The sequence below is a fragment of the Mobula hypostoma genome, chromosome 9, assembly GCF_963921235.1.
Source record: "Mobula hypostoma chromosome 9, sMobHyp1.1, whole genome shotgun sequence".
NCBI classification, from domain to species: Eukaryota; Metazoa; Chordata; class Chondrichthyes; order Myliobatiformes; family Myliobatidae; genus Mobula; species Mobula hypostoma.
The window spans coordinates 108,076,398-108,093,432 of record NC_086105.1 but is presented as its reverse complement, the minus strand read 5'-3'; the positions used below and the strand labels follow the sequence as shown (position 1 = coordinate 108,093,432).

The 17,035-nt window shown below is 41.3% G+C and overlaps 1 protein-coding gene across 4 annotated transcripts in view; it reads left to right on the top strand.

Annotated features, from left to right (window-relative positions):
- The window catches only part of LOC134351923 (protein tweety homolog 3-like), a 218,710-nt gene that overhangs the window by 118,582 nt on the left and 83,093 nt on the right, over positions 1 to 17,035 (top strand). For all 4 annotated transcript variants that reach the window (XM_063058845.1, XM_063058843.1, XM_063058844.1 and 1 more), the window contains exons 5-6: positions 2,265 to 2,360; positions 7,720 to 7,792. In XM_063058845.1, coding sequence (XP_062914915.1) covers positions 2,265 to 2,360; positions 7,720 to 7,792 — 169 coding nt within the window. The remainder of the gene's footprint in view (positions 1 to 2,264; positions 2,361 to 7,719; positions 7,793 to 17,035) is intronic.

The following is a 17,035-nucleotide window of genomic DNA, read 5'->3' as shown; positions in this document are numbered from 1 at the left end:
TTTTCTCTGACTAATATTCCTATTTTTTAACCTGTTGCTATTTCTGTCTTATAAATGTGTTCTTGTGATGCCTTCCTGTAATATTCTTTCCCCGTTTAAATAAAAAAATGCAGAGTCAGGCCTTGCGAGAGTGAAGTTAGCAGACGGTAAATGCAAAGGACTGTGGAACTTGCAAGAAACTTGTTGAAGCTTTAGCAATTGTTTATTCTAAATCGGAGAATAATGTACCTTTGTCACATTTGCCTAATATTTTCAATTACCAGGGTTGGTTTGGTCATCAATTACCCACGATCTTAATGAATGATGAAACAGGTCCAAGAATCTCAATAGTTTATTTCTTTGCCTCTCTTGCAGTGTCCAGGCAGCATTCTTGCACTTAACCTCTTAACCTATCAGCATATAGCACAGGATGTAATTAGAACGACCTTACTATAAATTGAACAATTATTTGAAAGTAAGAGGTAGAGCATATATTTAACATTTTTGCATGTGTGTTTGTAACTTAGTTATTTAATGGTTTATTCTTGCATTGATCATTTAACAGTCATGAAATTTAATACTAAAGAATTCTGAACATCCCAGAAGGTCATGTAACAAAATTTAAGTATGACTTGACCTACTTAATCCAACCAATGTGGCAATAATTCTGAACTATGCAGCAAGGAATCTAGCACTCTTTATGTAGGAGGCTGTAAGTCAGTGTTTCCCAACCTGGGATCCATGGACCTCTTGCTTAATGGTATTGGTCAATGGCATCAAAAAGGTTGGGAACCCCTGCTCAGAGGGATGTAAGAAATGGGAAACAAAGTCATGTGGCCCACCAGTTAGTCTAGCATTCAAAAATATCATGGCCAATCTTTGCCTCAATGTTATTTTCATGCTCCATCTGCATATTCTTTGACTCCCCTAATATTCAGACCCTAACCCATCACTCAGTTTTGAATGAAATCAATGCTTGGGTCTCTTTACCATGCCAGGGTAGTGATTCCAATTTGCCTGAATGAAGACATTTTTCTTCATTTTTAAATGGTGTTGTTTATTTTGAAGCTATGACTGTAGGCTGTACAGTCAAGGAAAACATCCCTCCTGGATTTGTCTTGTAGTCTTATTAAGAAATTTATAGCGCAGTGAAGTTGCCTCTCATCTAAACTTTGAGGAAATAGACCCAGATAGTTCAATATGTTACTAGATGACAAACCAGTTATTCCACCAACCCGTATAGTTGTTTCTCATGTAATGTTATCCTCCTCATAAATGAGGAAATGTAAGTTCTATAGATACAGCTTGTGTGCTACAGCTGCCCTAAATAATTACAGTCAGACACCTTTGCTCTTGTACTCCAATTCTGAAGCATTGAAGACCAACAGACGATTTGCCTTTTGTTGCATTTGCAGATCAGTTTTCAGTGACTTGTGCACAGGGGCAACCCAGATGTCTTACCATTTTTTAAAAAAAAGTCAACAGCTCTAATTTTTTTTCCTCTCCTAACAAAGTGGATAACTTGACATTCTTTCACACCATGCGCCCTCTCATGTTGCTTCCCCACCACCACCCCAACTCATCTTGTCTATATCCTCCTTGAATCCTCTTCATCATTACACATTTTCTCTTTTTCGTGTTATTAGTAATCTAAAATTGTATTTGTGAATATTTGGGGCCCAGGCATGGATCCCTGTAGTACCCCACCAGTCAAGGTTGCCAAACTGTAATAGTTTGCATGTTGTTCTAAAATTTAGTTCTGTTGCAATGCACGCAAGTTAAAGCAGTGTATCAAGTTTTTTTATAAATTGATAATGCCTCCTAGATGTCAATTTGCAAATAGATAAAGATTAAAATATTTTATGTAATTGTAACAAAGTCTGTATGCAAAGTTTTGTTCACTCGCATTGTGGATATAGTGTTTGAACATAGTGTTTATGGATATTATGGATGTTGGTGTTCACTAACATTACGGTGGATATTAGTGTTTAAAAAGTTAAATGACGGTTTTGTTCTATGTGCTCTCAAATGGAAAATTATTTTAACAATTACGGCAATGCTTTCCTGTTTAGCATTTTAAATGAATTCCTTGATCTCAGCCGTGACACGTACAGGAGATTCCAGAGGAGGTGAAACACAACTGTTCATGAGACTAGTGTTTTATCTAAGCATTCCAATGAAATTTGATACATGTCAGTGAGATTTTTATCAATAAGTGGTATGTGATACAAATGAAATAATTCTGCCTTTGTTAACATTATTAAATGTGCTCTTTTTCTTTAAAGGTGGTTGGGTTATCTTGGCCTGCTACTTTTTGACGTTATTATCTGTCTACTGGTGCTGTTTGGATTAATTAGAAACTCAAAAGCAATCCTTATTTGGTAAGTGTGATTATGTATTGCAGAGTGTTCGTTGTAAATTCTGCTAATTGGGTTTGGTTATATCTTTAATAAAATACAATCAAAGGTGATTTGCTGCAGTTCAGTGGTATTCACAATTCTCCCCAGGTTAACAGGAAAGGTAGCATGTGGAAGAAATTACCTTTCTATAAGGGTCAGCGCCTGTTACTGTTTCATAACCAGGGGTAAGAACTTGTGGGATCTTTTGTTTTAGTGACCTACTTTTACCCCCTTTTTTTATCCATAATTTCCACTTGCTCTTGAGGGCAAAGACTGTGATGTGAGTTTAAAAAAACATAATATTGGCAAGATCTTTAATCATTTCCTAGTGATGGCATAAGTACTTCCAGCAGAGGAATTAGAACCCTGGCCAATTTCCTTGCCTTTCCCAGCACTTTAATATCATGACGGTTTGTTTGGATAGTTAACAGCATTCACACACTGCCTCAGCTTCCCATGGACCCTTGCTCCCCTCTGCACGGCACTGCTATCAGCTGAGTCAACTTTGTGCTTGTCGGATTACTTCTCTCCACGATTAATCATTTTACTTGATGGTATTGCGCTTGGCTCTTCTGTGACAAAATACATAATACTTCGTGGGTCAAGCAAACTCTGGAGAAGGAAACAATGTTAGGGTTCAAGGTTGACGACTTGGCAGAAGAAGAAGAAGAAAAAGGTTGAAAGTCAATTATGCTTTAAATTGCTGACGATGTGGTGGAGGGAATAACTGGAATGTCTCCAATCGTGTGGAGATTGAAACATTGAATAACACACGTGATAGTGGTTCTAGCAGAGAGAGAGAGTTGTGGTAATTGCACTGCAGTAGTGTAGAGTCACCACTCCCTCAGCTGGGCCCAACACCATGCTTGTGATATTCAGTCTCCCTGATTACAGACTTTCTTTTCATGCTGTCCACCCTGTAATTTAAAGAATTTTTTATTACTCATTTTTTCTAATTCTCATGAACCATCATCAGCCAGAATCATTGACTTTTTTTTTTCTCCACGGATGCTGCCAGATTTGCTGAGCATCTATAATATTTTGTTTTGCATCTGTAGTTGTTTTTTTTTTTAACTTTTCAGTTACTAAATTGTATCTTCTCCATATAAAACATCTATAGTACAGGTTTCCCCCGCCATCCGAAGGTAGAGCGTTCCTATGAAACGGTTCGTAAGCCGAAATGTCGTAAAGCGAAGAAGCAATTACCATTTATTTTTATGGGAAAATTTTGTGAGTGTTCACAGACCTAAAAATAACCTACCAAATCATGCCAAACAACACATAAAACCTAAAATAACAGTAACACATAGTAAAAGTAGGAATGATATGATAAATACACAGCCTATATAAAGTAGAAATACTTTTCCACAATCATTACTGCGCTGCTCTCTGTAGTGAAAATCTCACGCAAGCGCTCTCTGCAGAAACGCAAGCGCTCTCCAGTAACCTTTAAGCTATGAAGCTGCCAAATCATACCAAATAACACGTAAAAATACACAGCCGATATAAAGTAGAAATGATGTATGTACAGTGTAGTATCACTTACGGGAATCGAGAAGACAGCGGTGAGCACACGATGGTGTGTTAGACTTGTTGGAGTTTGGGTGGTGCAGTGGCCTTCACCCTCCAGGCCGCTGAGCAATACATTGCTGCAAAGATCGCAGGGGTCCAGCGGTAGCCGGGAGGTACACAGCTCATCTTTAAGAAAAAAGCCGAAACAAGCATGCTAATTAATTAGGTGCCACCCGTAATTGTCGGCCCAGATCAGTGCCGATTTCCGATCGCGTCGTCTCTGATCTGAGCTGACAATTACATGTCGGTGGCACCTAATTAATTAGCATTTTTATTTCAGCTTTTTTCTTAAAGATGTGCTGTGTGCCTCCCAGCTACCGCTGCATTCTCCGTGAATCGGTATCTGTCCGTGGCCTGGGGGTTGAGGTGGTGGGACACTGGGGTGTCATCTCGTCGCCTGTTTCCATTAGAGCAGGCAGCTCATCTTCTATCTCTGCTTGCCTCTGTCGAAGGTCGAGGTTCGTTGTCTGCTGTGGCTGATGTGGAAGGCTTGCTTGACTGCTGAGCCTCGCGCATTTTTCTATCACACAGTCCTTTAATAAGGACTCAAACCATCCTGCAAATATCCTATAAACCGACGTACCCTTTCAAAATTAAAGTCGTACTTTATCATTACTCATTCGGTTTCGATTGTTATCCTTTTTTCTTCCAATTGCATCAGCTCTTCATCTGTCAGTTCTTGGTGATGGGATGCCAAAACCTCTTCAACATCATGTTCGTCAGCTTCCACAAGCCAAACTCGTGTTGTCCTTACTTTGTTCACCACGATCAAAACGCTTAATTATGTCTAGTTTTACCATAAGTGAACACCCTTACGAGCTCTTTCAGGCTTTTCCGATACCATAGAACTCATCTTGCAAACGGCTGCTCACAGGCACGTGTTAAAGCAAAGCAGTTCCAAATCCAGGGCACGTTGCCTTTTATCGTGCGCTGAATTTTTTTTTCGTAACAGTGAAAACACCTTCTGAAAGTGAAAACAGGGTACTAATGTAGGTCTTTCGTAACAGTGAGGTTTCGTAAAGTGAACGTTCGAAAAGCGGGGGACACCTGTAGTAATATTTAAGGAGAAACATTGCAATTGGTCCTATTTCCTTTGTTAAAATGCAAGCCTTTAATTCATGCACAAATTATGAGCTTGTCAACTTTATTTTTTGACTATCTATAATTAATCTTGATAAGCTGCTTCAATGCAAGTGAAAATGCTATCACCTTCTAATGCAAGGAGTTACAGGGTTTTGATTTAGTGACAATGAATCCATTTTCAAGGCAGGGTGGAGAACCTCCAGGTGGTCATGTCATTGTCTGTGTTGGTGGTGCAAGTTTGAGAGATGCTATTAAAGTGATTTGGAAAGTAAATGCAGTGCACTTCTCTTATTAGATATTGTATTGTAATGAAGAAGTGCTTCAAGTATAATGGGGGGTGGGGGATTGCTCAGGTTGATAGGTGAGGTGTCAGTCGAGCAGGCAATTTCTTGGGTAACGTCAAGCTACTTAAGCTTTGGCCCTGCACAAATCTAATGTGACGAGAATACACATAAAATTAAGATGTTTGCTGGCCTGGGTTAGCATCAGTGACATCAGCAAGTGGTCTGCCACCTGCCCTCAGGGGAAGGAGAGATAAGGAACAATGGAGCAGCGTCTGGAGATGTGTAATGAGGGGACAGGGGAGAGAGAGCTGTCTGGGGTGGCTCCCCCCTTTGAACCTTGAACTGTTTGAAGTGATGGACAGGCGATACCCCAGCAGGGGGATAAAAAGGGACCGGTTCGCTAAGGCAGGACACACACGCCACCCGAGGTAACGAGACCCTGGAAGTGGTGCACCTCTCACGAGTGGGTGAGAAGTATCGGACAATGGCCAGGGTGGAGAGGTACGATCAGCGGGAACCCGGTGTGTGTCCGCCCTTGCCTGGGTGCCGGGTTCACTGCAGAGGATCGACCGCATCTGGAGGAGGGGTCACAGTCGGTGACCTCAGGTGACATCACCAAGGACCCACCCAAAAGTTGCTTGTGAGCAATCTCGCCGGTCTGTGAGTGAAGCAGTGTCTGAATGATCAGTTGTTCCTGTTCTATCTCTCTTCCCCCACGTTGTCCATCGCCATGACAACGATTACTGCGAACTGAGCTACTAAACTGGACTGAACTTTGAGTCACTTTGAAATTTGGTCATTTACCCCTAGACAACGATAGAGCTTGATTGATGCTGTTATCTTAATTCTGTGCACGTGTGTGTTTATCATCGCTGAACTGTTGCATTTATTATCCTTTCGATTACTGTGTTGCTTGTTTCTTTAATAAAACTTTCTTAGTTCTAGTACTCCAGACTCCAACTGAGTGATCCATTTCTGCTGGTTTGGCAACCCAGTTACTGGGTACGTAACACTAAACAGACGTATCCTGTTATAATCCTGACCTGCACCTTAGTTTGTGTTTGTAGAATGCCTTTAGGATTTTGGGTGAGTCACTCATTCCAGGATATCCATCCTAGGGCCTGCACTTCTAGCACACAGTTGATTCATATAGAATTCCTGTCAGCAGTGATCCAAGGGCATTGTCTCAGAATCATGTGCGTCAACCTGGTTTTGAGTGTTTTGGCATCACACACAAAATGCTGAAAGAACTCAGCAGGCCAGGCAGCAGTAATGGAAAAGAGTAAACAGTCAATATCTCGGCCTGAAATGCCAACTGTTTACTCTTTTTTCCATTGATGCTGATGGCCTGCTGAGTTCCTCCAGCATTTTGTGTGTGTTGCTTTGGATTTCCAGCATCTGCAGATTTTCTGGTGCCTGTGAATGTTTTGGTCTTTGTGTCTCGCTTCCTGGGCTCTGCTGAAGCAAGAGACTGTTGTTGAAGCTGAAGATACTGTTACTGATGCGTCCTCTTAGTTGTGTAAAATTCCACTGCTATTCATTACTGGAAGTGGTAGGATTGTCGAGCTTTGATTGGATCTGTAGGCTATGGAATCTATTGCGTGCTGTTCTGATTATATTAGTGTATGGGGTCTTTTTTTGTATGTATTAAGTATGTATATATTAAGTGGCTGGGCTTCCTGTCCAGAATTTCCAGGCACCTGGATTCAGTCTTACTGGAGTTCATCATCATAATGTCAGGGAGTTATCACTGAGGTATACACCAGGATAGATTTCAAGGAGATTCTTGACTTATAGGCAAAGGGGCAATTAAGTTTAAAAAAAATTGCTTTTTAAAAAAATTTCTCAATTATTTATTTATTTATTTCATAAAGAGAAGTTTACATTTCGTTTTGAATTATTTGCTCTTCAGTTGTTCCTCGATTTTAAAGAAAACTTAATTTTTCACTTCAACATTGGCTACGGTGAAAGTGGGACCTTGCACTTTAACTGTGGCCAAGTTGCCATGAGGAGCGTGCTGCCTGAATGAGCAGTCTCAAGGTTCAGCAAAATAGGTCCTGCATATCTGGGCCGAGTAAGTATGGGCATACATTAACCAGAAACAGCAATATAAATGGGTCCACCAGGATGATGTGGTTCATTGGCTAGATTGGTAACCTTTCATCAAAAAGGGCATGGTAAAGTGAATCTAAAGATTTGAAAACAATCACAGTTTCATTTGTCAGAGATAGAAACAGATTAAATATATTTAAGCAGTTTAATTTTCTTCTGGGAATCAGGGAAGTGGTGAACTTTCATCTTGAGATTCATATTTTAACACGTTTTTGTGAAGTGGTTTTGTTATTAATCTCTTGTGTTATTTTTAATAGAGCAATGAATTTCCTCATATCTCTCCTCTACAGTGCTGCTCTGCTGGGAGTATTAACCTTGATTATCAGCTGGAGTTCTCTCGGACTGGAACTGGCAGTCTCAGTGGTGAGTTTTGCATGCTTGCTTACACGTATTACAGGAGGCTGTTCAGCCCATCATATCCATGCTTTCTCCCAATATAGCAAACCCATTCCCACTCTTATTTCCCTGTATGCATGCTGTTCTGTCCCTTATGCAGCTCTTCTATACCAAGGGTTAAATTACACTAGCCAATTAACTTACCCGCGTGCTTTTACGTGATGGGAAGAAATGGGAGTACACAGAAGCAGACTCCTCTCTCGTGTAGGTTTTCATGAGTAAAATGGCATGAGGCATTTGATGTTTAAGAAAAACTGTAACAATTCATTTATTGTAATCTAAACATGGAAAACAAAAACTGTGGTTACAGAACTTCACGTCTTATGTCACCACGTCAGACCGTAAGTAGTATGTCATCAGGTACGTTTCCATCAATTACATTATCTTACACAGCCCCCTTAACCCCCCCATAGATTTCACTACAACTGGCATCGTGAGCCTGTCTGGAGCACGGACGTGCTGCCTGGCTTGGGTCCTGTGTTCCACGGGTGGAGAAATTGTAGGTGTCTCTGGCTCGCCCAGAGGTGTGTTAACACATTATGGTCATGTTGTGACGGCAGGGGCATGATAGCAGAATCCTCCAAATCTTGGTGGGTCGGCTTAACATGATCTACGAAATACATTCAGATTTACATCTCTTGTCTGTGATAAAAGTCTTTACTCTCCTTTCCAAAATATGAAATGGGCCATCATAAGGGGGCCCAAGGGGGATGTTGGTGTGCGTCATGGTCAGTGAAATCGAGCAAGGTGGAATGTAGATCAGCAGGAAAGCAGGAGTTCTGTATGCCATGATGGGAGGTAGGAATAGGTGAAAAGGAATTGAATTTACTGAGGATGGTGAATTGCTGCTGAGAGGCCAACCAGGAATGTCATGGCATCAGGAATAAAATATCCTGGCACTCATAACGGCTGCCTGCATACGAACTCGGCTGCAGACAACTGCAGATCCTTTTTTGCAGCTGTTCTGAGCTCCAGCAGAACCCATGGGAAATGATCCTGCCAACACTCATCAGTCAGGGAAACTCTCAGGGTAGCCTCTGAGTTGCTGTGAAAGTGCTCACATAGGCGTTGGACTGTGGGCGATACGCCGTGGTGTGATGTACTCTAATGCCGAGATTCTGGGCATCTCAGACTTCTCACTTCAGAAGCCCAGACTTCTGATATGAATTGGGGACTGGGGTCAGAGGAAATATCCGATGGGGTGCCAAACTAAGCAACCCAGGTGCTGATGAACATCCAAACCACGACTACAGCTATCTTTGGTACCGGAGAGACAGGTGGTACAGTCCACCATGGTAAGGCATTTGAAACCTTTGGGGAGGGGCTTGGGGGAAACACAGCCAACAAGTCCACATTAACATTGTCAAACAGTCTCTCAGGGACGTCAGGTGGTGCCAGTGGTGCCTGAGCATGACGGTTAATTTTTGCCCGCTGGCACTCCACATGAACTGTAGTCCAATCATGCACGTCCTTTTTTTACAACCAGTTTCTGTGAGGTCTTTTGGCCTGGATGTGAGAGGCCATGTTTGGAGTCAAAAACAGTCTGCCTCCAGTTTGCAGGGGTGATTGGACGAGGGCATCCAGTTGAGAGATCACACAGGAGAAAAACAGTTTCCTCAAACAGAATGTTAGCCAACGACAGGCCCATGACTACTGTTCAGTCAGCTTGGTCAGCTGCCATGCCAAAATAGTGAACCCCTATGTGTATGGTCTCAGCGGCTGGCCATGAGAGGCAATTAGCCACGGCATTTTTCTTTCCCTTTGCGACGATGTATATCAGTTGTGAACTCTTAGGCCGTGTGGTGTTACTATCATGCAGACCAAGGGTCTGATATTTTGGCCGTTGCATGCACAAAGGGTTTATGGTCAACAAGCACTGTGAAATAGTGGCCCTGTAGAAGAAAACGAAAATGGCGGACAGCCAGATAGAGGCTGAGAAGCTCACAGTCAAACGCGCTGTGCTTCCTTTTGGGAGAGCTGGTGGCTGAAGAAGTAGAGTGGCTGCAGAACAGTAGATGACCCTGGCAGCTGGAACCCAGTGCTCACAGACCTCTGATGTCCCGAAGCACTGGCACTGTCGAGGTTGCAAGGCCGTCGGCAGTTCCTCGTGTTCCTACCAAAGTGAGCATGGTTACAACACAGGCCAGGCATCTGTCTCACAGCCGCGGGCATCCTTATATTGGGGGCATTGCTGACTGGGCTTATTGAGGCAGGGAAAGGAGAGGAATGATGCACTGCTGCCTGGCTGAGTGTAGACTATCAGCCATTTTAGCAAGCTCCCTATAACCCTTCACAGGTGCATTAGCGAGGGGTATGCAAACCTGATCAGGCATTTACTGCATGAAGAGTTCTTCAAAATTAAAACAGGAATGGTGATTTCCCAGTGGAGACAGCATGTGGTCCATTAGCTCCAATGACTTAGCAAAGCCAAGGCTGGGCAAAGAGAGCAACAGTTTGGCACAGTCAGTTCTAACAGTCCAAGAGTCTATAAAAGTGGAGTTTTCAGTGATTGGTATTTATTGTGTTCAGGTGGGTGTTCTAGAAGACTCGCCATTCTCACAGCTGTGGAATTGCTGAGTCACTGACGCTACTACATAGAAATATTTGATGTTGCCAGTGGAGATTTCTCACAGTGTGAATTGGGCCTCGGCTTGTACAAACCAAGCAATGACATTTTGTTCCCAAAGCTCCAGCACTTTAAAAGCGACTGCATTGGGTGACATGTTCAATAACTCTGGAATCATCCCAGTGCATCGGGGTCACCAAATAAAATGGCCTGAGGTGTTTTATATTGAAGAAAAAACCTAACAGCTCATTTATTGTACTCCAAGCACTGAACACAAAAGGCACGGCAACAGAACTTCATATAATACAACATCATGTCAGACCAGCCTCTTAAAGTGAACCCCAACTTGATATCGGTTGTTGTGAATTACGTACATTTCCACGAATTATATTACCCTACAATGGTACATGAGTGTCTGGAGCTATGAGGTAGCAGAACTAATTGTTACCCCCAATTGTTAACTTGTTTCAAAGTAAAGTGTAGTGGTGTTTCTGCTGCAATCAGTGCAAAACTGACCATGGTAAGGCTTTAGTATGTTAATAGCAGCTGTTTTACCATCTCTGCTTTATTCAACTGAAACGATGGCATTGTATTGGAAGCACATCAAGAAATTGACCAGGACAGAACACAGGAGCTTACGCCAAATATTATACATCAAGTGGCAAGAGAGGGTACCAGGTGTGGAGGTGCTGAAACGTGCTGGGACAGTCAACATAGAATCGCTCATCACAGCTTCTCAGCTGCATTGGAATGGTCATGTCACAAGAATGAGCGATGATCGTTTACCACAGCTGTTTTCTGTGGCGAGCTACATGAAGGAACGAGGAGGCTTGGTGGTCAGCAGCTGCACTACAAAGACGTGCTCAAACACCATATGAAGAACACTGACCTGAATGTCAACACCTGGGAGAAAGATGCTTTGGACAGAAGAAGTTGGCACTGCATTGTCAAGAAGTCAATCCCAGCTATCGAGGAGAAAAGGCAGAAGAATTATGAAGGAGGTCATGAACACAGACATTTGCTGCTAGACCAGTCAAATCACAAATGCAACCGATGTGGGAGACCGTGCCGATCCAATGCTGGTCTTGTGGCCTAGACTAAACTCTCAGCACAGTCAACATCGAAATCGATGGACAGCCGAAGAAGAAGTATGTTAATTGAAAGATTATTTTGTTAATTAGGTGGCTTTCCTAAAATCAGACTGATCTTTTTGCTGAAGAGCTGCTTTGTATAGTGCTTTGCAGTTTCACAGGTATCAAACTGAAGGATTTAATCACATTTTAGTGATGGTATCATAGAGAGGTAATGCACAGAATCTGGCCAATTTCTGAACATCAATTTAACCAATCCTCTGTTAATCCAATATTATATTGCTCCTCAATTGCATCATCTCCCCGGTAGCTTATCAGTTCCTCTCAACATTCTACCACTGTTCTATAGCAGGGGCAACTTCCATCAGTCCATTAATCAATCAACCTGCATATTTCTGAAAATGAGAGCACGCAGATGAAACCTGTACTGCCATAAGAAGAATATGACATCTCCACAAATAACTCCCATCATTGAGCACATCTACAAGAAGCGCTGTCACAGGATCCACCCTTAGGACCCTCACCATCCAGGCCATGCTCTCTTCTCACCGCCGCCGTCATCAGGAAGAAAGTACCAAGCCTCGGGTCCCATACCACCAGATTTCAGTTACGGTTATTACCACTCAACCATCACGACTCTTCAAGTCATGTTCTCGATATTTATTCTTATTTATATATTATTATTATTTTGTTTTTCTGTTTGCATTTGCACAGTTTTTGTCTTTGTTGTGTGCGTTTTTTCATTGATTCTATTGTGGTTCTTTGTATTTACTGTGAATGCCGGCAAGGAAATGAATCTCAAGGTAGGTTATGACATTTGTGACATCGCCTCATTTGTGACCTTCATTTTGTTTACAACTAATTTGTCACTGACTTGAAATATGGATCTAAATGGGAAATTTGGCATTGCCTGCACACATTTGAATCAGTTAGCACAAGTGGAGGATGGGCTCATAATATGCCCTCAATTATTTATCCAGTCTATTAATGTCACTTTTTTGTTCTTCCCACACTGAATATTGCTATTTTTTATGCAGTATTGTTCAGTAATATCATGTTGAATTTCAAGTGTATGTTGGTTTTATTTCTATTTGTGCTAAATTATAAAATGTTATTTCACTGGATTATATTTGCAATAGGACTCTTACAAAGACTTTTAGAAGTTTGAAATTTAATTTTGTTTAAAAATTGGTTGAATGTATTTTGTTGCTAAGAATAATTGGACTTCATGAAGGGTAAGACGAGGGAACATGAACCAATCCTTATAGAGGGATCAGAAGTGGAGAGAGTGAGTAGTTTCAAGTTCCTGGGTGTCAAGATCTCTGAGGATCTAACCTGATCCCAATATATTGATGCAGCTATAACAAAGGCAGGACAGCAGCTATATTTCATTAAGAGTTTGAAGAGATTTGGTTTGTCACCAATAATACTCAAAGTTCTATAGATGTACCGTGAACAGCATTCTGGCAGGCTGCATCACTCTCTGCTATCAAGGAGGGGGCTACTGCACAAGACCGAAAGAAGCTACAGAAAGTCATAAAATTAGTCAGCTCCATCTTGGGTGCTGGCCTCCGTAGTATCCAAGCCATCTTCAAGGAGCAGTGCCTCAGAAACGCGGCGTCCATCATTAAGGGCCCCCATTACCGAAGAGATAATTGTTACCGTCAGGAAGGAAGTGCAGAAGCTTGAAGGTACACACTCAGCAATTCAGGAACAGCTTCTTCCTCTCTGCTACATGATTCCAAAATGGACATTGAACCCATGAACGCTACCTCACTTTTTAAAAAATATATTTTGTCTGTTTTGCACTTTTTAATCTATTTAATATACATATACTGTATATGTTTACTGTAATTGACCTACTTATTTTTTCTTTCTATATTAACACGTATTGCATTGTACTGTTGCTGCTAAATTAACACATTTCGCGGCACATACCGGTGATAATAAACCTGATTCTGATTCTTTTCTTAGTTATCTCACATCCATATTCCATTTTCCAGTTTAGTCTCTACCACCTTTTATAATGGCAATCTGTGTGCTATCTGTATTTTTAAAAACTATTTTTTGGTGTACATTGTTTAGACTCCTGTCTGTTTTTATGTAATCTGTTTGATTTGGATACATGATGTATGCTCACATTTATATCCATATCTGTCAGCATAATCCCTCTGTTCCATTCTAGCTTGTGCTTGTCTAGCCTCTCCTAGAATAAGTCTATGCTATTCATTTTGACCACTCTCAGTTGTAGCAGTTGTTTTTATGTTCTCTCCACCTTTGGGATGAGAAATTCTTTTTCAAATACCTATGTGGTAACTGTCTTGTACTGATACTGTATGTCTTGGTAATGTTCTTCCCTGTAATTGGAGACATTTCACATTCAAGTGGAGGTTGGTCATGAAACATAACAACTCCAGCCTGAGTAATTAGATCTACTCCAATTTGCCTACTACAGCACCAGGTCGGCAGTGATTCTTCACCAGGACAGTGAAGATGCATACATCAGGATACTCTTCGTTGAGTACAGCTCAGCATTCAACATTATCATACCCTTGAAAATAATCAGTAAACTCCAAGACCCAGGCCTCTATCTCCCTTTGCAACTGGATCCTTGATTTCCTCACTTGTAAACCTCAGTCCGTGTGGATTGGCAACACCATCTCCTCCACAATCTCCATCAGCAGATGTATACCACAAGGCTGTCTGCTTAGTCCTCTGCTCTACTCTCATTACAGTTATGACTATGAAGCTAAGTGCAGCTCCAGGATCACATTTAAATTTGCTCACTGTTGTTGGCAGAATCAAAGGTGGTGATGAATTTGCATTTAGGAGGGAGATTGAAATACCCCATCAGAACCTCTTAATGTCAACAAAACTGGTTGTGACTACAGGATGAAGAAACTGGAGATTCATGAGCCATCTTTATTTGGGGATCAGAGGTGAAGAGGGTCAGTAACTTAAAATTTCTTGGTGCTATTATTTCAGAGGATCTGTGCTGTGACCAGCATGTAGTTGCCATGACAAAGAAGGCACGGCAGTGCCTCTACTTTCTTAGAAGTTTACTCAGATTCGGCACATCATTCAAAACTTTGACAAACTTCTGTGGGTGCATGATGTAGTGTATACTGACTGGTTGCATCATGACTTGGTTTGGAAGTGCCAATGCACAAGAACAGAAAAGCTTACAAAAATTGGATGCAGCCCAGTCCATCACAGGAAAGCCCTCCCCAACGCTGAGCACACCTACAAGGAAGGCTGCCATAAGAAAGCAGCATCCATCAGTAAGGACCTCCACCATCTCGCACATGCTGTCTTCTCGCTGCTGCCATTGGGAAGAAAGCACAGGAGTCTCTGGTCCCATACCACCAGGTTCAGGAACAGTCGTTACCCTTCAGCTACCAGGCTCCTGAAACAGAATGGAGAACTTCACTTACCTTAATACTGAACTAATTTCATAACCTATAGATTCACTTTCAAGGACTCCACAACTCATGTTCTCACTATTATTTGTTTTTTCTGTATTGCATATTTTGTCATCTTTAGCATTTAGTGCATTGGTTGTTTGTCAGTCTTTGAGTGCAATTTTTCATTAATTCTATTGTGTTTCTTTGTTCTACTATGAAAGCCTACAAAAAAATGAATCTCTGGATAGTATATGGTGACATATGTAATCTGTTAATAAAATTACTCTTAACATTTTCTCTGTGCTCACTCTTAAAGCCTTTTAAAAGTTATCAGAGACTCTGTTATGTTTCCACTCAGCTTTTTCTCAAGGGAAATGTGACTTGCTCTTTTCACCTTTTTTCTGGTATGTGCTTCTGCGCCCCCCCCCCCCCCCATTTTGCCTTATAATTCATTGTCATCCCAAACTCTTGCTTTCTCATTGAAAGAAAAAAATGTCCTGATCCTGGAACCTTTTACTTAGAAACTTTCACAAGGCTTTCATAGATCCTGAAAGTCATGACTGCATAAAGATGAGTGGGACAGATGCAAAGGGTATCCGACCCTTTAGCCCAGGGCCTTTGTGCTCTGTTCCAGTATTCAGTGCTGTTTTTAGCAGTAGGCATTAAATGTACTGGTGCTTTGCTTACTTGTGATTCAGATGATGCTCCTCACAGTCTCATTATACACAGTCACATCCCCACATGTAACACTTCACTGTTAGAATTCGCTACAGGACTTCTAGTAGAAGGTAAGTATATTTTGGGCCATTGAGTTTTGCTTTACATCATTGATTTGCATATTTGATTTCTACTCTCTGGTAACAACTTTTTTCTTATTAGAAAAATTGGTAACATCTTTCATGTAATATCAGACATCCCACCTCTCCTGGAAGTTCCGGGAGTCTCCCGCATATGAATAGTGGCTCCCTGATGCCCGCAAATTATATACAATATCATGGAAATCAATTTTTTTTGAGAGCAAGAGAGCGCGCGCGCAAGCGAGAGCACGAGGGAGAGAGGGAGAGAGAGAGAGAACGAACGTGAGAGAGCGCCGTGGCAGAGTGTTCCAGAAAAAAAAGAAAATATAAAACATACGTCACCCCAGACTACACTAAAGTGTACCCCTGCCTAATAGGGGTCAAAAATAATGACAGTGTTGCTCGCTACACTGTTTGCAGCAGTGACTTTTCTATTGCCCATGCTGGGTTAAGACTGTAAAAGACATGTTGAGGTGAGTTTAACAGGTGTCATTTGTTCATTAGCATATCTAACGTTATTTAAACTAGCTGGCTGACTGCTAGGGAGCTATTCTATTGCAGACATCCCACCTCTCCCGGAAGTCTCCCGCAAATTGATGGTACTACTTCCTTGAAATCAGTTTTTGCAGGGTGGGATGTCTGTAATACACAATACATACCTTGTTCCAGGTGAATGCTGTGAACATGCGTAGACTTTTCCTTTCCTTTCAGGTATTAGTGTTTGGGAGTCCATCTGAAAGAAGACAAAGTTGAATGTGCTGGTTTTAACTAGCAATTTTTATTTCATATTAATTATGTTCTCACTTTCTAACATGTCACTAGGTCAGTAAGTAGCAGCAGATATATTGAAATATATATTTTGTTCAGAAGCTCTACGTTAGTACTAACTTTGTTAAACTCTTTAATTTACAGCACAATGCCAACACTAGCTTGAGTTGAATGCACAATATCTGATGAGAAACTCTTCTCAAAGTTCAGCATTCATTGCAAACTATGTTGCCTGTTGGTTGAATTATTATGAATGGGATTATTATAAATTGTATTCAATAAATTTTGTTGATAAATGATTATGCAGTACTTTTGCATCCATCAAGCAGGCTTGTAGCCTGCTTTCTCACTTTTGAGTTTTAGAAGAGTGAAAATCTGCAGGTCTAGATAATGTTATGAGCACCATAGTGATAAAGATTGAAAAAATGTTGCATTGTAGATTTTAAAAATGTTAGTGAAATAACATTCTGTTCTCAAGCTAATATGTGAGTGGAGTTTATAGGTTGTGTATCAATTTGTTATCTAGATCAAAAAACATTCTTCCTTGAGAATGCAGTCTTGTGACACAATGATACAAATGATTC